The sequence below is a fragment of the Vombatus ursinus genome, unplaced genomic scaffold (assembly GCF_900497805.2).
Source record: "Vombatus ursinus unplaced genomic scaffold, bare-nosed wombat genome assembly UNPS02015255.1, whole genome shotgun sequence".
NCBI classification, from domain to species: domain Eukaryota; kingdom Metazoa; phylum Chordata; class Mammalia; order Diprotodontia; family Vombatidae; genus Vombatus; species Vombatus ursinus.
Window position 1 is genome coordinate 34,014,964 of NW_020955033.1, and position 27,268 is coordinate 34,042,231.

General features: G+C 36.7%; 1 protein-coding gene across 1 annotated transcript in view; it reads right to left on the reverse strand.

Moving 5' to 3' along the window:
• The window catches only part of LOC114031685 (laminin subunit alpha-1-like), a 195,071-nt gene that overhangs the window by 3,964 nt on the left and 163,839 nt on the right, over positions 1-27,268 (reverse strand). Inside the window, exons 52-62 of the mRNA XM_027846837.1 lie at positions 24,953-25,067; positions 23,592-23,762; positions 20,713-20,864; positions 19,515-19,700; positions 18,229-18,367; positions 16,420-16,532; positions 15,352-15,541; positions 12,806-12,964; positions 12,152-12,305; positions 8,150-8,283; positions 3,068-3,290 (exon numbers count right to left, since the gene is read on the reverse strand). Coding sequence (XP_027702638.1) covers positions 3,068-3,290; positions 8,150-8,283; positions 12,152-12,305; positions 12,806-12,964; positions 15,352-15,541; positions 16,420-16,532; positions 18,229-18,367; positions 19,515-19,700; positions 20,713-20,864; positions 23,592-23,762; positions 24,953-25,067 — 1,736 coding nt within the window. The remainder of the gene's footprint in view (positions 1-3,067; positions 3,291-8,149; positions 8,284-12,151; positions 12,306-12,805; positions 12,965-15,351; positions 15,542-16,419; positions 16,533-18,228; positions 18,368-19,514; positions 19,701-20,712; positions 20,865-23,591; positions 23,763-24,952; positions 25,068-27,268) is intronic.

Below are 27,268 nucleotides of genomic sequence, written 5' to 3' on the forward strand. Positions count from 1 at the left end.
AAGAGAAACAGCCAACAACTGGAAGGATCAGAAGAGGCTTAAGGAAGGAAGTACCTGATCTAAGCCCTAAAGGAACAACAAAAGTGGCTTAATTACACAGCACTTTGAGGTTGGAAAAAAACAAAACAAAACCAAAACAACAAAAACAATAAAACAGAAACACTTTACATAGATTCTCTCATTTAAGCCCCCCCCATCAACCCTATAAAGTATTGTATTATTATCCCCACTTTGCAAAAAAAGGAAACTGAGGCTCAGAAAGGACTTCCCCTGGGTCTTATAACTATCGGGAGGTAGGATTGAACCAAGGTCTCGGTGACTCCATGGGTGGCAACCCATCCCCTGCACCAGGCTGCCTTAAAAAAAAGGCAAGGTTGTCAAGCTGTAAGGGGTGACATGGCTTGCCCAAGGTCATACATCAAGCAAGTGTTATTGATAATCAAATGAAGACAAGAGATGACATGCTCATTAAATTTGTGAAATAACGGGAAGCTGGAAGAGCTAACACTGTGTAGGAATGAATGGGATCCAAAAAAGATCTCAACAGGCTAGAATGACGGGCCAAATCTAATCAGAAAAAAATTACAGCTGTCTTCGAGTGATTGAAGGGCTGTTCAACACTGTAGAGAGGCTGCTGGACCCCAGCAGGCTCAGTCTAGATGACTGAATTTATGTGAAAATTAGAAATAATTGAGAATTTTCAGGAAGATTACATACTTATGATCAGCATTTAAAGATGACTTTTGGAGATGTATGGAAAAGGCTGTTCTCTCTATAGAAATTAATGAAGACACTTAGGAAAAGATATCTAAATCACTAGCAAGAAGAACTTAACAATCAGAGCCATCCAGGAGTGGAGTGAGCTAACTTGCGTGGTAATGGGTTCCCCACTCACTTGAAGTCCAAAGCTGAATGACCACTTTATTGGCAACGTTGTTAAGGAGATACCTCTAAAAAATTTTATGTATGTGTGTGTTTATTAATTCCTTTATTTATTGGGAATGATTTGTGGCACTTTGTTTTTTAAGTGATTTTTAAAATAATATTTTTAGTAATATTTTAAAAATAATTTAAAAATAATATTTTAAAAATAATATTTTCCCCAATATTTTCAGGGGAGGCTTGGACTAGAATACCATCCTATGTGGGGTCGTGACCCACAGTTTTAAGAAATGCTGAAGAGATCGTAAGTGGGAAAAGTTTAAGAAGCCCTGGACTAGATGGTCTCTTGAGTCCCCTTCATTCTTAGATTTTGTGATTCTGTGAAATGTATAGTTCTATATTTAGGAAGAAAAAAATTCAACTGTGCAAGAGGACAATGGGGGAGGCCTGGTTACACAATAGTTTATACATACGAGAAAGATCTGAGGATTTTGTGAACTACAAAATGAATGTGAATCTATAGCGTGAAGAACCACCAAAAAATTCTAATGTGATCACTTAGAATCATGAATAGAAACATAGTGTCCAGTAAGAAAGAAGTCATAGTTCTACTGTATTAATCTATGACTAGACCATATTAGAGCTTTGTAGCCAGTTGGGACTGCCATCTTTTAGGTAAAACGTTGAAAAGCAAGATGGTGACTAAAGGAAGGCAACTAAGATGGCCAAGGAGCTTGAAACTATGTCCTGTGAGAATGGGCTGAAGGAATTAACGATGTTTAGTCTTGAGCAGACTTGGCCTAACGGTAGGGTGGCATGATAGTTGTCTTCAAATAACTGACAGGGAATAAAAAGGATCAGTCCTGTTCTTCTTGACCCTACAGTGTAGAACTAGGATTATTAGGCTGATATAGGTTAGATGTAATGAAGTACATTCTAAAGTATAGTAGCCCACTTTAGAAAATAGTTTCTCATCCATGGAAATCTTCAAGATGATATCTTTATTGGAGAATTTTAGCAGATTCCTGTTCAAATATAGGTTGGACTAGAAAATCTCTCAGGTCTTTCCAGCTCTGAGATTCAGTAATTTCCAACGGCAGAGTTGGGACATGACTCTTGTCTAATGCCTTTTTTGACTATCATGCCGTGTAAGCTGAATTAACTGGTTCACTTAATGTCAAATAATACTTACTTTCAAAGCTACCTAATGGTTTATTTATTAGCATATACTATTTGAAATTCTTCCTAGAACACCTGTGTACTTTAAATAGTAATTTTTCAGAAATGAATCATAGAAAGAGTCAGGACACTATTGTGTAAGTAGAATTTATATTTGAATCTCCCAATTACACATTTCCAGGGGCAACCTATTTCTATAGTTTAGCCTTGGAATTAAAAAAAAAAAAACAGTTTTCAGCCTGGTAACATTACTTAGTAGCACCTGGGTCAATTAAGAAGGCTTCTAAAAAAAAAACAACCAACAACAGGACAGAGCTTTCTTTAAAAGGAAGTGAGCCAGATTTGAAATATGGCTAAATAAATGGGCCATCAGCAAGTTATCAGCACTATAGAGAGAGGCTGCTGGACCTCAGCAGGCTCAGTCTAGATGACTAAATTTATGTGAAAATTAGAAATAATTGAGAATTTCCAGGAAGATTACATACTTATGATCAGCATTTAAAGATGACTTTTGGAGATGTATGGAAAAGGCTGTTCTCTCTATAGAAATTGATGAAGACACTTAGGAAAAGATATCTAAATCACCATGTGAAATATTTCAATGCTATCTGTCTCAGATGATGTTGTGTCATTAATAATCCCTCTGTTGAGAGTTGACTAAAACCAAAAATTTATACCATATGGAAAACTAGAGATTCTGGACAATAGCCTCTACATATAAAGATGGTGTTCAAAAGAGGAACCTAAAATGCTTTTGTTTATTATAAAACAATATAAGATCCTTTCTATCCCTAAAATGAGTCTTTTTTTTTAAACACTTAAGTCCCCAACATAACTGGTATAGCATCCATTATTAAATTTCATCAAACCTAATAATTGAAATGGGCACCGTAATTCATGAATGTTTTAATGAGTTAATTTCTATTGGCTTCTCATCCAATAATATAAATGAATACATACATATGGTCTTTTTTAATAAAAGGAAGATAGAAAAGGCCATACATACCAGGATATCCCCCAACGTAGATGGGATTGTTGGTGTCTGCAGATGTGGACTGACTATGTGGGCTTTCAGCAGGAATGGCTTTTCCATCAACAACTAAAACAATCCGGTGCTTGCTTTTGTGGGCTTGAAGTTTGTGCCATTTTCCATCACAAAGACTACTTGCAGATTTGGGTTCATATGTGGCTGTAATCCTACCAGCCCCATTGTTGACATGGAATGAAACCTGAGAAAACAACCAAGAGATAAAAAAAAAAAACTGGGGAAAATCACTTTCTTTGTTGTTGTTCAGTTACTTCAATCATATCTGACTTTCTATGACCCCATTTAGGGTTTCCTGGGCAAAAATACTGGAGTAGTTTGGCATTTCCTTCTCCAGTTCATTTTACAGATGAGGAGCTAAAGCAAACATACTTGCCCTGGGTCCCACAGCTAATAAGTGTCTGAGGCCAGATTTGAACTTAGGAAGATTCCAAGATCCTTAGGAAGAATCCAAACCCAGTGCTATATCCACTGTGCCACCTAGCTGTTGAGAGTAGATAAAAGCATAATCTTTTGCTGAAGAGGGAAACTGTGTTTGAAATAAAATATCCAGTCATGAAAAATTACTTGTAAAAAGATTCTGCTTCTGTGCCCTCTCCAAATTAAAAAAAAATGGCATTGGTCATGCTATGAAAAAGATTTCCAACCGGAGTATGTGACAGCAATCAGGTCCTACCAGTTCATTGCAAGTAGAAGTTGCTTGAAGTTGCTCTGAAATGATTGAAATTACCTGGCTGTGTAGATCTGAAGGGGCGGGGTGAGCTAATGCAGCTTTGTGCTGGTTCATCTCCTGTGTGAATTTTTTCTGCCTGAAATGGGACCCTCAATTTTATGTATAAATTGATTCAGGACTACTAGAATTTGGCAAATATTACTTTTCAAATCAAAGTCTTAGAAATAGACTGTCTTTGGGGATGTGTAACTGGGAAATTCACAATATGTACACAAGAAGGCTTGGAGTTTTACCTCCAACTTCATGAAGATCAGAACCTAGGCATCAGGAGCTGAAAAGCTTAAAGAAGGTGCAGGTAGATTGATAAGGGCTTCTTCTAACTGTTTATTCCTTTAGACCAGGTCAGTTAATTTTCTGAGTCCATTTCTGGTCTCATTCTATTATCATCCTACAACTGAAATGGCCATTTCTCTCTTTTTTTCTTTCTATTGTTCCTCTCTGATCTTTCCCTTTTCTTCTTCCTCCTCCATCTCTCCTTCTGTCCCCTCCATTCATATTCTCTTTCCCTCAACGTCTAAACTTTTTTCTTTCCTTTGTATTAAGTTATCTTTGCACATACTGTATCTCAAAAGCAGAATATACAATGCAGTTTCTGATGTTATTCTAATACCTCCTTGATAGTAGAGATTTTATATCCATAGCACTTAGCAAGGTGCTTTGTTCAAAGGAGATGCTTATGGTGGATTATAGTGAATTGCAATCTTCTTCTCCCCTCAGTGCTCAGACTTTGCTGACACCAAAGGCTTATGAATAGGTTACTGAAAACTCTTCCAGTTATTGGGAGGTTTAGCAATATTATTTTTCTTTGGAAATAGGTCCTTATTAGTTGTATAACTTCAGATAAGCCTCTTAACCTCTCTAAGCTTCAGGTTCCTAATTTCTATAATGAGACTATTAGTAATACATGTAGGGCAGTTGTGGAGATCTAATAAGCTCATGTGTACAAAATGTCTTTTTAGTATAAAATATTCTGTGAGAGTGAGTTATGACTGTTTCTATCCTATTGCTATTATTCAAGCATCATAACATGGAGCAACAAATGCCCCTTTCTTGATAATTATAACATAGAATGTAAAAAAACACATTGTTTATCCTATTTGTCAAGTTTATAGAATAAATTACAGTTTTATGTAAGATTCCATCCTTTCACTCCATAACAAAAACCATTTTAATTACCTTATTTTACAGGTTTAAATATTTAACTTTATTCATTAAAAACAGTAAGAATATTTGCTTTTCGAGTCTAAGATTAAATCAATTATCTTTATGCAGATTTGGTAGATATGCACTATTGTAATAAGGGCTCATAACTTATCACAAACAAAAGTAGAGATGTTACTGCTATAAATGGAAATTGTCGAAATTTTTATCCCTAATATTTATGTGAACTTACAAACTCATCAAGAGTCAGGAGATAGGAAGTAGTAAGTACCAGGCAAGTCAAACCAGCACCTCCCTCATATCATCTTCCCTCATATCCCAGAGGAGACAGCCCAGGACCATGACAAAAAGAGCCTTGGAAATAATAATGCTTCTATCACAGTGCCCACAAAACCATCTTGGGAAGCAACCCACATGGAGATGCAGCCTGGATTGATAGTGGTATTCTTCTGCTTATTAATCTTAGCTAACTTTGTTTTATATACAAAATAAATCATAGAATTTGTTTCAACAAAAGCAAGCTGCCAGTGAAATGGGACTTCTATTTAGAACAGAACAGAATGTGCAGGTTCTAACAACTAGAAATTCATACAGCTCTAAAGTCTTTATTTCCAGTGTGAAAAGTCATTTCTAGGTCTGGAGGACCCATCTCTGTAATTCCCTATGATGTCTTGATAATTGCCATAAAAAGTTAAATCAATAAACAACATTTATTTGTCCCCAACTATATTATGTGCCTGGCACTGTGCTAGGTTCTGGGGATACAAATGCAAGGAATAAAACAATTCTTACTCTCAAGGAGCTTACACTTTAATGAAAGAGGCAGAAACTTGTTTCCCTCCAACTAATATCATACAGCCTAAAATATACTATGGTAATTAATGTATGGCATTCCTCACCCATTTCCTTCTCAAGAATTTCACTTGTCAGGCAAGAAAAGATGCCTTGCCTCCAGCTTGATCAAAAATAGTAAATTAGGACAAGAAGTCTGAGCTTTACTAAAAGGAACCTAGAGGTGCCTAGAGCCTTGCAAATCTAATCAAAAGGGCTTTAGACTGTAAGAAAAAAAAAAAGGTAAAGGGAGAAATCAGGTACATCTGTCTAGCAAAGTGAATTCCAACTGTAGGAAAAAGAAATAACAGTAGAGATTCCAGAAATGCACCAGAGACAAAGTCCAAAATTGGAACCAACAATAAGATCCATGGCCTCAGATGTCTGTACCCCAAAATACAAAGTATGAGTACTAAGCAAGGTCAGAGTTCAATAAAGAAGACAAGTTTGATTTCTATTCTACTAATACGAAATTTGTGAGGACTTGAATTTCATGACTTGTGGCCAGTGAACATCATCAGAAGAATGCCAATTTTGAAAAAGATAGGCTTGTACAAATAAAACTAATACATCTAGCATAAGAAAGTTATTGAATATGAAAAAAAATTGTATTCATTTTCTCATATAAGGATTTGTTGTCCAAGAGCTATAAATAATTAACATATGTATGTCAGTATGTATGTATAAATCAAAAAGCCATTCCCAAATAGATAAGTAGTGTGAGATAACAACAAACAGTTCTTTTTTTTTTTTTTCGGAGAGGTAATTGGGGTTAAGTGACTTGCTCAGAGTCACACAGCTAGTGAGTGTTTTGTGTCTGAGGTTGGATCTGAACTCAGGTCCTCCTGATTCCAGGGCCAGTACTCTATCTACCACACCACCTAGCTGCCCCAAGAATAAAAAGTTCTTGAAAAAATTGGAAACTATTAACAACTGTATGAAAGAATGTTCCAAATCACTAATAAGTGAAATGCAAATCAAAACTACCCTGAGATTTCACCTCAAGATCAGAAAATTGGTAGAAATGACAAAATATGGGAACAGTCAATGTTGAAGGGATTGTGGTAAGATTAGGTGCACTAGTGCATTGTTAGTGGAGCTGCTAATTAGTACAACCATTTTAGAAAACAATCTGAAATTAAGCAACTAAAGTGACCACAATGTCCATACCCAAGGAGTTCATTGATAAGAAATACCTTACACCAAAATATTTATAACAATACTTTTTGTGGTTGTCAAGAAGTGGAAATAAAGTAAATAGTTTGTGAAAATCTCTCTCGTCTTTCTCATACCTACATCAAGAATGTCTTTGAAATATATGTAGATTATTCTCATAAAGATTTTATAGAGACAGAAAGATAGGCATATAGATTAATAATTATGGATAATTATGGATATTCTACCACTTTTTCTCCTAGTTTTTGTATCCTTAATTTTTTGAAATTTTTGAAATTTGAATATTTAAAATATTCCAAATATTTGAAAATCAATCCCTCAAAACCCTCAGAATTGTCTCTTCTAGCACAGATATCCTCTGTTTGTAATTCTTCTATTCCAGATGCTCATGCTATCTTCTTGGTTTTCCTTAGTGCTGTTTCTACTTCCCCATGTAATATTTCAGGAATTATGATGTTATTATCATTGATGGAGAAAATTATTTGTTATAGAAATCTGTGCAGATCTTTTCATTTTTTCACCTGTTTGTTGTCCTCCCTCCCTCTAGTGTTATCCTTAAAAATTCTCCAGATGATATGATTTTATTGGCTCTCTCCCCAAGTTTTCAGGTAACTTGTTTTTCTTTACTTTGCTCTTTGCTGTTTTATGACCATAATCTTTCACCTATAAGGTTCATAATCTTTCACCTACAAGATATATAAAATGTTTTACACTAATGTGGCTATTGACTGCCTTAATTTCTGTTTGGCAAGAATATCAAGTGATTGCTGTTGGAACTGGTTCCTAGGCTTTTTTGGTCTTCTTGTATTTAGAATGCTCTATTTTTTTTTTCATTACCATTCACTTTTTATTTGTCCTGGATCATCTGTAGTAAACTGTGATGCCTCTCCCTCTACCAAGCAGCAAATCCTGGCCTTCAAATAGTACCATTAAGTCAGAAACAAGGAATTATGTGTTGTTGTTGTTGTTTTTCATTTTAAATGAAATGCAAAGAAGTTTTAGATTATCTATCATTTAGAATAAAACTTTTTCTCCTTCAGGGGTTTAGATGATCAAAGTTGGCTGTATGTGCTCTTGCTATTACTCAACTACCCTGTTACTGTTATTAGAATAAAAACATCATAAAGAAAACAAGTACTTACCTTGCCATTTACCATCTCTATTCCAATAGCATCCACTTTGGCACTACTGATTCCAAGGAGAACACCATTCATTGCAGTAGTACGAAACTCTAGTGTGATATTGACATCTGATCGAACTTTGTAACCCTCTTTGACTGGAAAACAAATGTAAAAGTTATCATGGAATAGAATGTGAGGAATGCAGAATGTTCAAGAGAGTTCCATGAATAAAGAGGTGGCTTGGTTTATTTTGCTGAATGTCGGGGTATTTTTATGCACGCTGTCATTTACACTATGACAACAGCAACCATAATAGCTAGCATTTATACAACACCTTAAGGTTTGTGTTTTACAAATATTCTCATTTTATCTTCATAACAACTCTGACAGATAGGTTGTTGTTTATCATCCCCATTTTACAGATGAGAAAACTGAAGGGGGGGAGAGTGGGGGGGAGGGAGGGAGGAAGAGAGAGAGAGAGAGAGAGAGAGAGAGAGAGAGACAGAGAGACAGAGAGAGACACAAGTTAAGTGACTTGCCCAGGATCACACAGTTAATAAGTATCTGAGGCTGGATTTTAATTCAGGTCTTCCTGCCTCCAGGTCAGCACTTTATCCACTATACCAACTAGGCTGCCTATGAAAACATCTCAGTATTTAATCTCATTACCTTACTGCTTCTAGATTTATTAATTGGATATTATCCTGGTTATAGACATATAACAAGTATGGAAATGAGAGCTAGAGGAGGGAATCTTTCATCTTCACCCATGGAAAAGTCTGGTGCCTCCCCTGAATTCCTCACTTTGAATATCCAAATACCTGAGCACCCCTTTGCTTAAAGAAAAATTGATTCACGTCACCTTTACATGATTTGAATAGAGTTAATTTGATTTTACTAAGATTTACATAATACTGAATTTTATACTGAGATACAGAACGTGCATGGCATTCTTCAAGACAATTATACAGGGGCAGCTAGGTGGTGCAGTGGATAAAACACTGGACCTGGACTCAGGAGGGCCTGAGTTCAAACCCGGCCTCAGACACTTGACACTTATTAGCTGTGTGACCCTGGGCAAGTCACATAACCCCATTGCCTAGCAAAAAAGAAAAAGACAATTACCTGATGATGCCCAATCTTAAGGAATTTACATTCTTAGGCAGCTTGGAAGTACAATATCTACTTTTTGTGGATCAGGATTTTAAAAATCAAAACTAAATGTACACCTCCTTTCAAAGTAAGAGGAGAAACAAAGTGACTTATACTTATATTTTGTGTGTACCCTTGGGCTAGATGCTTGATCAGTTATCCCCTTCTCTTTTACATTTTCAATTTCTCCCTCTCCAATGGGCATCCTTCCTGTCTGTCTATAACAGAAGTTTCCAAACTCATTTGGCCTACCGTGCCCTTTTCAAAAAAGAAAAATTACTCAGTGTCCCCCTGGAAATCTACTTTCTTTAACCCTTTAACTTTTTAAAAAATTTGTGTTATTTCAAAGAATATAAACTTTTTAAATGATGCATCTTAAATTTAATAATTTATTGCAAATTTGTTTTTTTCCTGCATTGAAATTTTGATGATGCAATATTGTGTCATGTAACCGTATAGTATATTGTAAACAAGTCATTACATGCACATATTCCTGCTGATACATGCTGGACGTACTGACAATGCATGACACACTCGCCTAACAACACTTGCTTGTTAAGATCTATCCGTGGACTTGATCACTGATCAGTTATAACTTGCATTTTGTGTGTTTATTTAGAAAATAATGTAATCACTACAACTTTAACTCTGTTACACAACAGATGAAACACGTATGAATGGTTTTTCAAAATTTTCTTATCTTCACTTCTTTCCTTATGCCTCCTACTTTTTATTCAATGTCCCCCAATTGCACCTGAGGCTACCACCACCCCTGCCCTGGATCATTCCAGCACCCCTCAGGGGGTGGTATCACCCACTTTGGGAACCTGTTGACTAGATCAGCTCTCCTTGAACCTAAAAATGCCTTTAATCTCCCCTCCTATCTTTCTTCTACTTTTCCTGACTAAACTCCCTTTCAATTCAGCATAAATCCCTATCACCCCTACCAAATCTCACCAGAGACATATTCATTGCCAGATCCAACGACCTTTTCTAAATCTTCATTCTCTTTCGATGCCTCATTTACCGCTACACTTTTAAAACCAGTTCCTCTGTCATAGTCTCCTCCTTAGTATCTGTTACACTGCAATCTTCTGCTTTTTCCTCTAACTCTGGGAATACATCTCTTCTTTTTTGTCCCCTTCTTTTGCTTCTTCAGTCTTGGCTCTCCGCTTCTTTCTACACACTTTGTTCCTGAGTGATTTTACCCACTCTCATAGATTCAAGTATCATCTCTCTTCAGATAACTCCAGCCCTGACCTCTCTCCTGAGTTTACATTTACAAATGCAAAAATCTCCTTCAACTTTCCTCCTGGCTATCCTGACAGCATTTCAAATTTAACACATCCAAAGGTGATTTCACTGTATTCTCAAGAGAAGGGTACACACAGAATATAAGTAGAACTCACTGTGCTTCTAGCCTCACTTTGAAAGGAGGTATACATTCAATTTTGACTTTTAAAATCCTGATCCACAAAAAGCAGATGTACTTCCAAGCAGCCCAAGAATATAAATTCTTTAAAATTGGGCATCGTTACATAACTGTTTTGAAGAATGCCTTGCACATTCTTTGTGGTCAGCATAAAAATTAGCATTATGTATATCTTAGCAAGATCAAATTGACTTTTTAAATCACAGAGGGGTGACATGAATCAATTTCAGCTATCCTTTTGGGACTCTTTTTTTTTTTTTTTTTTTTTTTGGTGAGGCGGTTGGGGTTAAGTGACTTGCCCAGGGTCACACAGCTAGTAAGTGTCAAGCGTCTAAGGCTGGATTTGAACTCAGGTCCTCCTGACTCCAGGGCTGGTGCTCTATCCCCAGCGCCACCTATCTGCCCCGGAGATTCTTTTTAATAGAAGATACCCATCGTTCCCCCTCCCCTACCCCCAGTCATATAACCTAGAGAATTGGGTGTCCTCTTTGACTCTTTCCATATTTAATCGACTACCAAAGTCCTATGAGTGATCTACAGAATTCCTTTTGCTTCTGTCCCCTCTTTTCTATTCCTATTACCACCACCCTACTTCAGGCCCCCATTTCCTCTCATCAAGACTGCTTCAATAGAATTCTACCTAATCTCTCTAGAGACTCCCCCTTAAATCCATTCTTCATGCTATGGCCAGATTAACTTTTCTAATGCACACATAGGTCAGCCTGTGTTATTCCACTGTTCAAAATTCTTAAAGAGGGGCAGCTAGGTGGCACAGTGGATACAGCTCCAGCCTTGGATCAGGAGGATCTGAGTTCAAATTCAGCTTTATACACTTGACACTTACCAGCTGTGTGACCCTGGGCAAGTTACTTGACCTTGATTGCCTCACCAAAAAAAAACAAATTCTTAAAGAGATGAACTGCTGGCTGTCATATTAGGTGCTTAATAAATGTTTTACTGACTGCTCCCTGAACATATGCTTTACTTCCTTTCTTTAGTGCCTTTGCTTATATACTATTGGAATCCTACCTACACATCCTTCAAGGCCCAACTCAAAATGCACGCTACTTTATGAAGCTTCTTCTGATTTCTTTTTCTCCTCTGAACTCTTACCACTTTGTAGTATCCGACGTGATTATCCCATTCTATTTTACTGTGTGGTGGTCACTCAGCTTCTGTGGACCCCAGTTTTTTCATCTTTAAAATGAGAGGATTGGACTAGTTGATCTCTCAGAAGACTTAAGTCATGGTTTGTGTTATTTATATGCATAGACTTTAGATCTGGAGGGACATTCATCTAATCCATCCAGCTCATTTTACAGATTTTCCTTCTACTAGAACACAAACACTTTCTGTATCTTTGCATCTTCCTCACTGTTTAGAATAACGCTTTGCACTTAGTAGGTTAATATATGATTAACTGAACAGATATTACTTACCAAGTGCAACAAATCCACTCCCTTCAAAGAAAGTACCTTCCTGTGCCATAGTATAGCATTTATTTACAGAAGAGGCGGAGATCGGGTTGCCTTTGTCGAGCTGTTTACCGTTAATCATCACCTCCCCAATGCAGGCAGGGATGCCATGGGTAATCTGGACCAAAAGAAACATGGCAGTATGTGAAGCAGATTACAAGCTAAGCCCTTACGAAACTGTCCCATGGCACTGCCCATTAGCATAGAACCTAAAGATAATGGTTTCAGTATTTATGATGCTAATATATTAGAAAGGGTTCTGTATTTATTTCAATTAATTACTGTGAAAGGAATGTGAGGGGGAATGGGGCTCATTTACCATTATAAATTGCAAAAGAACTTTATGTTTTCCGAGTTTTGGTCAAATTGTTACTTTACCCTCAAAACAACCAATAGTTGAGTCTTAGTAACTAGTTAGAATTCAGGGTGTAGTTACAACATGCAATTTGTAAACATCTTTTAGAAAGCTGGGCACCTTCTGAGACAATTTAAAGCAACTGAAAAATAAAATTTTCAAAAGAGCCTTCCCGATCTGGGCTATGAGGACTCATTTCCTATGCAAAGTGAATACATCTGCAAGTGAGACACAACGCTAACACGATTAGAGAAGCTTCTTACATTTCCAATATTCTTGGCTCTATAATTTAATGGAAGGCCTCCAAGGTAAAATTTTCCTTCCACGTCTAAGGTGTTACCATCTCCTATGGTGGTCACCATCGTCAATTCTTGTCCATCTATTGTGATGAAGCCCTTTCTTTTGATATACTCTGTTTTCACCTGAAATTTAAACAAAATCTATAAACAAAATCTGAGCAAACAATAACAAGCTCTTTCTTAGTGACAATGGCAGTAATTTCTCACTGCATGAACGACACAGAAATAGCAAACTCCAACAAATTACAGAAGAGGAACTCTACCTAACAATCAGAGATCTAGAAAACCTTATAAGGATAATACCACTTTTCATTTTGTTTTATTATGGCCCAACCATAAGGGGAGGTTCTGAGTTGCTTTGTCTGCCTTTGCTTTCCTCCAGTGGATTCATTGGGGGATGTGACTATGAACAAGCACCCCAGTCTAGGTCCCCCAGTTCATGCTTTAAGGAAAGAGACCTCAAAGGGGTCAGGGCAAATAAGCCCACTTCTTCGGATAATCGCTGGGTAAGACCACGCTGGCAGCAAGTGGGGAGTAATGCATCAATCATACTTTAATAAGGCACAGAGAGTGCAGAGCCATGTAGTGAGGGGAATGGGGTAGGAGAAGGAGGCAGACAGCGTGGGGAAAAGACAGGGAGAAGGGAGAGGGGTACACAGAGCCACCTAACTGTGGATCAGAAGTGGGGGCACTCAGGTAGCATGCACCCGTTATAAGTAGAGGAGTACTTGAAGGATGGTGTTTTGGGGTCTCATTCTTACAAGGTTGTAATAGGGTTGTGGCCTAACTCTTCTTCCATCTTGGCCTTAGCACATCAGCATATCAATATCCTCTCAAAGTTATTAGTGCCGGATTAGGGTTATTAAATTTGCACAACATTGTACATGTATAGAGCTTATCTGCGGCTTACAGATCAAAGGGTTATTATTGAGATCAAGGGGCTGTTACTGGGACCAAGGGGCAGTTATCCTGGGGCCTAGCTGACTTCTCCAAATTGAGCACATAGCCTCTGAATATGGATGGCTTTAATTAATTTAGGAGGCAGTTTTGAGAAAGTGACTGCTATGTTCCTATTTCTTAATTCCTATTTCCTATTTATTGTTACCTTATACTGGCTACTTCTATATTTACTATACTAACTGATGGGGTAGTTAGAGAGATCATAACAAGATACAATTTCAATATACTTTTACAAAGTGCTAACACATCTAATTCCCATTTCTCACCTAGCACATTAGCAACAACAACAACAAAAAATACAATAATAATTGTTATTAGCATGTATATAGCGCCTGCTAGCCAGGCACTGTGCTAAGCACTCTATAAATATCATCTTATTTGGTCCTTACAATAACCCTAGAAGGCAAATGCTATTATGATCCTCATTTTACAGTTGAGGAAACTGTGGAAGATAGAAGTTAAGGGACTTGCGCAAGGTCACACAGCTTGTAAATATTTGAGGCTGAATTTGAACTCAGGTCTTCTGGATTCCAGGTCCAAGGCCCTATCTATTGCACCACCTAGTATACTAAATGTAATACACAAACTACAAAATCAATCAGAAAAAAAGGGATCCAGTGATAGTGGCAGCCTCTGAGTGAAGGTGACACTTGATAATACTATTATTAATATCAAACTATGAGAACCTATATGTAGCAACCACTCTCCCCAAATTCTCCTGATGATCTCTTCCATGGCACAATGAACGCAGTGGGTTGCTGAATGTATGGACTACATAAATTCTATTACATTCCACAATAGGTGTCCAACCTGATAGGTATCTTTGTACAATACTACCATAAAAAAAGACAAAAAAAAACAGAAAAATCCTCTAGCAAAAGGATTTTTTAAGCAGTCCTTAGACTGTGAGCCCCTTGAGGGCAGGGACTGTCTTTTGCTTTACTTTGTAATCCCAACACTTACCCAGAGGCCTGGAACATGGTAGGTGCTTAGTAAGTGCTTATTAACTGACAGTCTCGTCCCTTTCAGAATAATCACAATTTTCAAATTAATATATCCTAAATTGTTTTCCTCATATTTTCCTTAATCCAAGGTTCTATTTTAACCAAGTTGCACAACCGTCAGAATAAAGGGTTTTTTTCTCTTTTCTATTCAGGCCATCATAAACATTCTATTTTAATTCAACTCATAAATCCTGTATCTTAAAAGAGACACAGTTTCCAAGTCTACATTAATAGCAATCATTGAACAAAACATACTGCTTTTAAAAAGCTGTATATTTACAAGGATCTTATCAATTCCTTTTAATATAGCTTTGATAAAACTGAAAACCAGTTTAAAAAAATGCTAAATTTAGATACCCATTTCAGGAAAGTTCCTTCTAAAAGTTTTGGTAAATTTATGTCACTGAGCAGATGTAATTCACTTCTTTTTAGCTTGTTGACATAGCAAGTCAGGAACTTGTTTCTGTTTAAGTAAAAGAGAGGAGTGGATATCTGTTGAAGTGAATGGAACTTTGGAGAAGTGGATACAGAGGTCCTGGTGCTTACCGTGTGCCATTTTCCATCACTGACGAAGGCAGGATGGAAGGCTTTTGTTCTCCCTTTCCCAAGATCAAACATGAAATAGAGCTGTCCTTCATGAAGCTGAAGAGTTGCATAATCAATCTGGTTCTGATGAGCCATGTAGTAAATCAGACCACTTGAGGCAAAGGTTCGGATAGTCAGCTGCACTGAAAGCCTTGTGGGGGAACAACAGCTTAGTGTTAGGAGAAGAGTGAATTTAATTTCTTTGTAGGAAGAGTAAGTGGGTAAAGTGCTAGACTTATAACAAAGAAGAAAGATCTGAATTCAAATCCTGTGTCAGATACTGAGATTTGAAGAGAATTGAAATCAAGTCTTTTGAGGGACAACAAGGTGGTAAAATAGATGGAACACTGGTCTTAGGGTCAGGAAGACCTGAAATCAAATATAGCCTCAGCTAGTTGTTAGCTGTGTGACCCTGGACATGTTTTTTGATCTGTTTGCTCAGTTTCCTCATCTGTACAATGGGGATTATAATATCACTTACTTCCCAACTTCCCAAATGAGATAATATTTGTAAAATGGTTAGCACATTGCCTACTACATATTAAGTGTTATATAAATGTTAGCTATCAATATTATTATTATTCCTGACTCCAAGTCCAACACTTGATATTAATTTATCTCATTAGAGGACCCATTAAGGAAGAAAGGAAAGAAATAAGCATTTATTAAGTGCCTACTATGTGCCAGGAACTTTACAAATATCTCATTTGATTCTTATAATAATCCTGGGAGGTAAATGTTCATTGGGATTTCCACTTCATAGTTGAAGAAACCGAGGTAGACAGAAGCATAGTCACTTGCCCAGGGTCATATAGCTAGTAAGCTTCTGAGACTGCATTTGAACTCAGGTCTTCCTGTCTCTAGTCCCAATGCTCTATCCCCCGTACCACCTAGTTGCCTTTAAAGGCAATAATAAAGATGAGTACCAGTTGCTTCTTTGAGAATGACTGACATTCCACATCCTCAAAGTGCTCCTCATAAATTAAACTAATAGTGATGGGCCTTGTAACAGAATTGAGACACACATACTTTTTTCTGACAGCAGATTGGTTGAAAGGCAAAACCAAATGACTGCCTGCATCGAGGCCAAACTGATGGGCATTGGGGACATAGTCCGGCTCTCTGTCCACTGCACACTGCTCCTGTGATGAAAAACAAAAACAAATACAAAAAACTTCAGAGGTCCATATGTCTACAACATGTGCATCTGGCCGACCAGTAGGGGTCAGTCACTGAGGGCTGGGTGAGCTAAGAATAGTTTGGATATTTAAAAGTTTTATTGTATTTAAAAATGAAAAAACTATTATTACTCAAGGGTTGTAAAAAAAAAAACAAGCAGCACAGATTTGGCCCTCAGGCTGTAGCTTGGTGACCTCTGCTCTACTGTATAAATAAAATGTCTATTAATACTATTTCTTTCTTCATTACGAAATTAATCAGAATTTAAATATGTTTGGGCTAGAAAAAAGGCACATTCATCAAAATATATCAATAAAATCTTAGCTTGATGGACAGTTCCTTCTTACATCAAAAAAGTAAACTTTCCTTTGTACCGATAAACCTTTATCCCTTTCTCCATATTCTCTTCATAAATCTCTATTGGCTCCTAGAGTGTCTTACATAAAAAAGTGTCATAGTAAGGGCATAGGGTCCACTAGTACGTTCCCCAAAGACAGGCAGCATTCAGGAAACGTTGACTGTTGCAGATTAACATAACTGTTGTCAGTTTGGGAAAATGCAGTTGTAACAATTGCACCAGAGTTCCAGACCTCCTATTGTAGATGTATGGTTGGAAATATGGCTGGAGCTGAGAGGAAAGGGAGGAAGCCAGATAGGGAGCATGGTTGAGAGTCCTCAAATGTATTAATGAACCTAGAAAGATTGGAGGAGTCCTGTAACCTCTTCACACTATAGACAGAATGGGTCAGTAGAGTCCCTGAAGATTTATAGGGTCATAGATCTAAAGTAAGAAGAGACCTCAAAGTTTCTAATCTATTCCAACTTCCTTTACAGATAAAGAAATTGAATCTCAGGTTAAGTGACTTACCCAAGCTGACACGGCTATTAAATGGAAAAGTTGGTGGTCAACCTCAGGTTTTCTGACTTCAAACCTGGTGTCCTTACCAATTCATTGCATTAGTAACTGTCCCTACACTAATCATAGGAATTGAATGATACCATGTAGTTATTGCTTCTAGTTTTGGATAAAAGCGACATCAGGGAGAATAATTTTGAACTCAAAGGCCTCAAGCATATTAACATACTACTTATTAGCTAAGCATTGCATTACTAGCATGATGTTAGTATTCATTTTTGTCCAAGAAAAAGTAAAAAGTGTTACCAAAGAGAAATATTGTTGTTGTTCAGTTATGTCCAACTCTTTGTGACCCTACGGACCATAGCATGTCAGTATTATCCAGGATTTTCTTGGCAAATATACTGCAGTGATTTCCTATTTCCTTCTCCAGGGGATAAAGGCAAACAGAGATTAAGTGCCTTGCCTGGGGTCACACAGCTAGTAAGTATCTGAAGCCAAATTTGAACTCAGGTCTTCCTGACTCCAGGCCCAGCACCCTATCCACTGATCCATCTAATTGCCTCCAAAGAGAAACATTAACTAACAACAAAAATATCCTCACCATGAATTGGGTTACATGAATCTAATGCTTTTTTAAAGACTCTTTTTCCTGTATTAGCTATTGTGATATATTTAATTTTCATGTTAAAAAGCCACAATGTACTCTTGCACCAATATTTGTTAACTTGTCAGATTGCATTTGAATTATCACGGCTTATGGTTGTAACAATCAGGGTTTGATTACATAGAGCTGCGCTTACAGGATTTGACAAGGGGTGAGCCTCTGGCTGAAACTCAATGTCCTCTCCATGGATAACCGTTGGTCGAGGCTTTTCTGAAAGCAGGCAGCTGTCCATGTCCACTTGCTCATAACTAATTGCGCTGGTGAAATCCAAAAGCCTAGGCAACAGAGAGGGTTCCAGAAATTAACCTACCATGCCACAAAAAATAGGCAGAAAGAGTAATTTCTGATACTGGATTATTTTGCAAATGTTTTAAATAAAAACTATGATAACATAACTGATATGAATACTCTGATTAGTTTATTCTTTTTATAATGTAGTTGAGACATATTATGACATCATTACATAGATTTATATGTATTGTAGGCCAGGCCTGATTCAGGACATTTGGGTGCTTCAGGTTGAGAACTGAAATGAAATGAGATATTTGTAGACCATCTAAGACTTTACAAAGCTATAGCTTGGAAAGGATATGAAACAAAGATGCAGCATTGACTCAGTTGAGCACAGTTTCCCAGCCTCCATGTTGGCCAGTCCTGCCTCCTTGTAGCCTGGCTTTTGTACACAGACCTCCAGGAAGCTACCTCAATGTCTTGAGCCTTGGTTTCCAGGGCCAATTAAGTCTTCGGGATGGTTTCAATCTCTTTTAAGGAAAAACCAGCCAAGCCATATAAGATAAGGATAGCATGAGTCACATCACAAACCCTCAACCCTAGCCCTAGATTTAGTAAAAGCTTAATAATAAGTCATTTTTATCACTTTTAGGTATGCAAAGCACTTTCTTGGACGTTGCCTTCAGTTTAAACATGGTAGCCCATTTCTGCAGCTGTGATTTTGGTGATGAACTCCATAGAGCAACAAGTCTGCTGCCCGAGTTCTCAACAATAGTTTCTTCTCAATATTTATCAAAATTTTAATTTAACCTTTGTAGGCTTTTCTGTAATTATAAGGGATCAGTAATTAAAAAATCCCACTATTTAATTCTCTTCTAAATACAACCTGGGTGGCATAAATTTTATTATCAGAAGTCAACTTTACAGAGGTTCAAAACTTGAGGGAAGAGAAACACACTAGAATATCATACCAAAGTCTATTTGTGACTCGAGTATTTATAAAAACCTAGATGATTCTCAGATACTAAAATTGGGCTATCCTGTAATTATGGAATATCAAAGTTCCATAGAACTTGAATTTTGGGATATCTATACAATAGAAATGGGTCACAAATGACTAATGTTCATGTTAAAGTAGAGAGCTACAAGGACAAATTATTGTTTTGAAAGCTTTGATTATATTAGACTTACTCCATATTGAAGATCAAGTTTTTTATACAGCCGTGAAAAGATTTTCTCATTCTGAAGACAGAAATGCCCTCTCCTTCTGGGATTCCACCTATGTACAAGTTAGATACATTTATGATCCTGGTTTCTGCCAGTGGCCCAAATCTCATTTCTGTGTGATTAGCATCATCTACTTGGACTGTGATGATTCTGAAAATTCAAAGAAAAAAGCAAAAAGTTGGGTTTTTTGTTTCTAAATGGACAAACCAATAACAAAGGATCGACCCATTCCAATAGTTTACTAAAAAAACAAATTTATTAAACAATGTGTAAATCACTACCAAACAATGTATTAGTGAAATTATAATGCGATTTCTTCTTGAGAATGCATGATAAGTTTTCACAACTGAACTTTGGCAATTAAAATACTTTAGGTATAAGTGAGATGGTTTAAGCATTAAAAACAAAGACTTTTATATATTTTCTTGCTGTTTATCCTTCAAACAGTTAAACACACACACCTGTGTAGGGACTAGATTAGGAAAACTGGTCACTCTAAATATTCCTAGTACTCTTTTACAACCCTCTATTGCAGTACATACAAATATTCTGGCACCTTGATATAATTACACCTTGTGGCAGGGAGCAATTAAGCATAAAGACAATCTGACATGGGTTCCAACCAAAAAGGGTTTGGCTGTTGCAATATCAAAAGGAGCTTATTATAAGATAGTCACACTTTTAAAGGAGCCCTAGAATATGGGTTCCTAAGGACGGTATTATATATACTAAGACCTCAACATATTATGAGACAGTAAACTATCTAGATACTTCCATCTATGAAAATAACTATAAAGATTATTTCAATGCAAGAATCATTACAATTAAGTCATTTCTTTTCTTCTTTGGCAATTGGGGTTAAGTGACTTGCCCAGGGTTACACAGCTAGTAAGTGTCAAGTGTTTGGTCTGAGGCCAGATTTGAATTCAGGTCCTCCTGTCTTCAGGGCTGGTGCTCTATCCACTATGCCACTTAGCTGCCCACTTTTAAAAGAGGGGGGGAGAGAGGGAAAGAGCGAAGGGTCACACAACTAGAAAATGTCCGAGGCTAGATTTGAACTCAGGAACAATTAAGTCATTTCTGATGTGGACATTTTCATCTAGTGATGATATGGTTATTACACAAATGTATATGTGTATTTCCTTATGTATGTTTTTAGTACCTTTTATTCCTGATCAGGACAATGGAATGTTCTTTCCCATCATTGTATGTTCCTGTGGTCGAATGGAGGGTGGCTTTTCGGGTGCTCATTCCATCCCCAGGATTAATATGTACTTCAAGATGGCCTTCAATCAGTACGATGGAGAAGAAGGGCTGTGAAGATAGCACATTAAGCGAGGTTTTCCACAGGACATTGGTTTTCTAATTTTAATTCCTAATGCTCTCTTTTATGTTATATGATTACTTATTTTTCAAGAAGATAACAGCTAGTATTCTTATAGAGAAGGTATATAAAGTGTTTTACATGTTTCATTTGATAAACAAAAAGAAAAAGAAAAATAGCAAATGCTAAAGAAATATATTCTTTATAATTAAGATAAAAGCATTCAAATTTGAAAATGAATAGAGCTTTAAAATGGCAATTTCAAGAGATAGTATAAAGATATTTCTATAAGTAGTTAAAAGATTAAGGAAAATTCTTGACATTTTGATTATTTACAGAAAAAAAGCTTTTGTAAAACTTGTTCTACATAGAAATAGATAGCATGCATATTTATGCAATGGTACAATTTTGGTTTAAAAGAATAGTTTTGTTTCAGAACATGTGAAATTATTTATTAGAAGATGCAACACTCAAACTTTTAATACATGACCAAACCCTAATTATTCTGTTTCCTGATTTTTGGTGATTTAAAATGACATGGTTTAAGTAACTAGGAAAAAAATCATGGAAAGTAAAGCTGTTCCATTAGAGAATCTTAATCCTTCCTTTCGGGTAGTTTCAATAAAGTAAAACTAGGAATCTTAGAGACAAACTCTAACATATAGAGAGAGAAATGTGAAATAACTGTTGAAAGGTAGGCTAGCACCAAATTATCAATGAGATAAAATTTGTAAATGTTGGCAAAGTGCCTGGCACATAGTGGGTGCCATATAATGCTTATTCCCTTCCCCCTTTATATCCTGGCCCACTGGAAAACACAGACTTCTAGAGAGGCCCAACAAAGTTCTTCATGCTCCAAAAAGCACACATTAACACTTCCATTCTGGGGACAAACTCAAACTCATACACCAGGAAAGAAGACCAGGATTCCTCAACTACAGCAGGCAGTAATTTCCCTTAGGACCTCAATCCTGCATGAGCATGGGTCAGCCAATCCATACTGCTGAGGTTTTTTTAGTTCACCAGTCCTTTTATCATGATTCTATTGACTTCTGGGGGGCTATGTTGATGGTCTTGGAGTAAGACCTTAGCTAGGGTGGACAAGTACCATTCACATATTACTGCTATTTTTCCTCAGCTACAAAGCTTGTAGCCTTTCCGTTGTGGGTGTGACTTCTCCCTACTTGGCTATGGGGCAATGGTTTCTCTAATGCTAATGAAGCAATTAACCTTAATTGTTTGCTGCTGTGTACCAGCAGGTTTTCCTAGTGTGCTTGAGGATCAGTCTATAATTCTGTTAAGAAGGCACTTTCCTGTCCATCATTCTAATGTAGTTGTTCATTAGTATATTTTCCCTTACTCAAACATTAATGCCCAATAATGACTTTTTTTTGTTTTTTAATTTATTTAAAATTTTTTTTTCGAGGCAATTGGGGTTAAGGGACTTGCCCAGTGTCACACAGCTAGTGTGTCAAGTGTCTGAGGCCAGATGTGAATACAGGTCCCCAGACTCCATGGTCGGTGCTTTATCCATTGCGCTACCTAGCTGCCCCTCACAATAATGATTTTACTACAACTCCATTTTTGAGTGTAGAACTTAACTCAGTTTAACTTAAATAACTTTAATTTCCTCCTGCTATTTTTACTGGGTTTTTTTTTATGTGTATCAGATGTACCACTTTTTTCCTGAGTCTTTCAGGCCCAGTGGAGGACAACAGATATTCATGTTAACAGTCCTCTAATAAAAACTATTGAACTTCATTGCTTGGCATTTCAACATTACAAATGAATTAAGAGTCATAAAATACAGGAAGAAAGTGGCATGGAAAAAAGGGGGGGCAACAATCAAACCATTTTTTACCTTTTTTTCATTTTCAGTCATTTAAAGTAAGGATCATGCAATGTAAAGAAACCACTGCTATGGGCAAAAGCTTATTTTTGATTTCATGCAAATGATGATAGAAATGACAAGGAATAATACATTACATTTTTATATTTTAAAGTAATCTTAAACCTCTTAGTTTTTCCAAAGGTCTTTAATGTTCCCTGTTTCTTTTAAGGGAATCATTATCCTTCCAGTTACCCAGGTTGTCAACCAAGGGACCCAATCCTTCACTATCCCTTAACCTTCACATCCAATTACTTACCAAGTTGACTCTCCACATCCCTTGCATTCATCTCCTCGTCTGCAATCACAGGGCTACCACCCTAGTTCAGACCCTCATGACCTTTCATCTGGACTGTTGTAATAGCTTCTTAATTGGTCTTCCTGCTTCCTGCTCCCCTCTTCAATTCATCTACCTCACAATTGTCTAAGATTAGAGGTGCGCAATAGTCTGACTCTAGCCTGCCTTTTCAGAATCACCACACGTCACTTAATCCCATTGCACCTGCCTCTGTAGGCATGCCTGAAATACTTTCCCCTCTTACTACTACCTCTTAACATTTCTAATGACTGTGAAGGCTCAGCTCAGGTGCTACCTTTCTTGATCCCCCGAGTGGCTCTCCCCTGACCAAAACTACTTTGTATACATATATTTACTTTTTTGTATACATTTGGTTCCCATTTTCCTGACCCCTAGTAGAATATAGTCCCTTGAGGTCAAAGACTCCTTTTGTTTTGCTCTTTGTATCTTACACATAGTAGGCACTTAATAAATGCTTCTTAAGTGGAATTGAATCAGATCTGTAGCTCCATAGTATTTAAGATAACTTACCACATGGGCCTGTCGACGACTTCTCTTATCCTTTCCCTTGCTAAGACCAGCCAGGATGATGCCACTACTGTTCTTAGTGGCAAATGTTGCCATCAACTCAGACTCTGTTGACAGTGGCTTTGGTGGCAATTCAATGTACCCATTATTCAAGATGCTAATGCTCCGGATAGGCTGTTTTTATAAAAGAGAACAATTTACTAATTATAGCTCATATTTATATAGTTCTTTAAGGTTTTTGAAGCACTTCCCTCACAACAAATGTGTGAACTAGGGAGTGTGAGTATTATGATCTATTTTATAAGCACTGAGGTGGTAGATTCAGCACTAGGCCTCGAATCAGGAAGACCCGAGTTCAAAACTAGCCTCTGACACTCACTAGATAGATGTGTGGCCATGGGCAAGAAGCTTATCCCTGCTTCAGTTTCCTCAACTGTAAAATGAAGATAATAACAGCACCCACCTCACAGGGTTGTTGTGAGGATCAAATGACATAATATTTGTAAAGCACTTAGCACAGTGACCTATGCATAGTAGGTGGTATATAAATGCTTAATAATAATTTAATTAATTATTAATAATAACGATAATGAAACACCCCAAAGTTATGAGAAGTTAAATGATTTGTCCACAGTCACACATCTGATGGGTGAGTGATCTACATTTAGATCCAAAACCAGAACTCTTAGAAGTCAAAAAGACACAGCCAGTATGTGAATTTGTTTTACACTTCTATATTTATTTGATGGGAAAGAGGGCTTTTCTTTTTCTCTTTTTTTTTTTTGGAGGAAGGGAGAGGGAGAGAGCCGTGAAAGTGGAGGAGTAGTGATAGTGGTACTAGAGAAAGAAGAAAAAACATTTTAAAGTGTCAGTGAATCATCAAAAAACAAAAAAGAGCAGAATGAATTCAGAAGGAGAAATAGACAAGCAGGGCAGTGTTAGAACTATTTAAATTTGAATTATAAAAGAAATAGTCATTTAGTGGGAAAAAACAGAAATTCAGTTTCACATACAATTCCATTTTTCTATATATATTGAAATGTTCATGTTTATAGATGTTTATTAAACTCATAAAGAAAAAAGAAAGATTTTTTAAAAGAAAAAAGTCAAGAGAGTTCAGGCTGAATACCCTGGGGTAGATCACCTACAACGGATACAGAAATGTCAAGTTTTTTTGTTGTCATAAAAAATTAACTATTTGTTCCAAATGTCAGAAAAAAATTCCCCCAAACAAAATCAGATCTTCTGATTCCAAAACAATCTTTCAGTTTCGTCCTGTCCCAGTATAGTCTCAATAATTTCTTCCTCAGCATGAATCAATAGTACAATTACAGCAATATAATCTTAATAAAAATACTTCATACCTCTAGTAAACACCCTTTTCTCACTCCATAGGAATTTCTGAGTAAGTCAAATGTAGATCTGGATATTTCCAGGCTTTTAATACAACCTATATATGATCTGCTAGTAAGTCCTTTCCTAGTGGGAAAAAAAGAAAACAAAAAAGTAATTATTTGGCTCGCTTTCAAATTTTTAATTTTTGAAAGGAAGAATAAAAATAGATCTAATATGGAGAAACTACTTCCTAGTATAATAAAAACAGCTTATCCAGAAATGAGCACATGACGCTAAAATGAATTTCAATTTATTACACCTTTAAATCACCAAAAAGATTTTACCCAGGGATTAAAAGAATGAAACTAAATTTGCTTGATGTAGTTATATAGATATCTAATGATGTTTTTGACCCCCATGAAACCCTATAACTCTAACAATTTTTTTTACCACCCACAATAAAATAGAGCCTAAGTATTTTAAAAACCCACAATCTTGTCTTATGGAAGATTCATCACAAGAATTTTGTGTATCATAGATTTTCATGTATGCCCAAAGACCCAAACATGGAAGGATGAAACTTCTCTGAGGGCAAAGGCTGTTTTGTCTTTCCATTCCTAACACCTAGCACGGTGCCTGGCACACAGTAGGTGCCTAATAGATACTTGCTTAATGGAATTTAACCAGACTACAATTAATTTGATTTTGTTTGGACATTAATATAGCAGGAAGAACCAATGAACACCATCCATGTTGCTTTGCCCATGACTGCGTTCAGGGATGGGGAACCTGAGGTCACACGTAGCCCTCTACGTCCTCAAATGCAGCCCTTTGCCTGAATCCAAACTTCACAGAACAAATCCCCTTAATAAAAGGATTTGTTCTGTAAAACTTGGACTCAGTCAAAAGGCAGCACCCAAGAACCTAGAAGGCCACAGGTTCCCCACCCCTGACCTTGTCCTTCAGATAAGAATAATAACTTCATTCCATTTTATCTTCTCTCTCTCTCTCTCTCATGTGTCTATACATATGTGTGTGTATGTATATATACACACAGATATACATGTACACACATAAATATACGTGATTTATTCAAGTTCACATAGATATTGTCAGAGAGAGGAGAGAGGATCTGAACTCAGGTCTTCTCATTCCAAATCCAGCACTCTAACTGCTTTTTATGAAAATGTTTGGGATATGTACTACATATTGCTCTATTTTAATAAACAAAATGTAGAGTACACTGAAAATGATTTACCCTTTTCTTGGAGAATGGCAATTACTGTTAAGTGATATGAGACAATGATATTCTCGGGTGCTGTTAAGGACTATTCATCGTGGTTGCACTAAAGGAAAGTTGCACTTTTCTAGATACTTTTTTTTTTAGTAGTTAGTTCTAACTTCTTGCTTTTGTTGTTTTACGTGGGAAAGCAGATAATCAGATTTACTAAATCAATAATTTAAATTTTACATATAAAACAAAGTTCATAGGCTTCCAGCCCTGACAGCTCCAGATATTTTTGGACAGGGGTTTCCTCCACTATTCATAAATCTTTTTATTCACTCCTGGGTTTGCAATTGTTTTTCCAAAGTCAGCAAATTAGTATTTATCAAGAACCTACTATGTGCCAGGCATTGTGCTAAGCACTGAGGATACAAAGAAAGGCATAAGGCATATCCTTATCCTTGAAGAGTTTGCAATCTAATGGGGAAGATGACATACAAACAACTTTGTACAAATAAGATACATACAGGATACACTGGAAATAATCAATAGAGGGAAGGGAGATCAGGAAAAGCTTCTTAAATTGGGTGAGATTTTAGATAACCTATTTTATGTTGATTTTGTTATACTATGAATCACCCCATACACTGGAAACTTAACCATTATACACATGGCTAGTACTTTATGCCCTAATTGAATACTCTCACTGCCTGAGGATGCTCATGTCTTAGTACTTTAAGTCAAAAGAAGTAATTCTTTTGTAAGGACTACATGGTAAGATGTAAGGTCAATGGCATTCCAATAGGCCAACATCAACCCTATAAAGAGATTCCATTGTTCCATTTGAAGAAATACGAGTCTGATACCCAAGGAGAGACAATATATCAGCATCTCTCGAAAAGTTTAGTTTCAGTTTACTAAAAAATGCTGGGCTCATAATAATTGAATAAATTCAATAGTTCAAAAGACATTTATTAAGCACATACTGTGCTAGGTGCTGAGGGATATATAAAGTCTAGATAAGGCATGGTCCTTGTGATGGAGCTATCATCTCATGGGGAATTGAGACCCTTATACAGAAAACTATAATAAACAATAATGCATAAAGGTATAGAAAAGG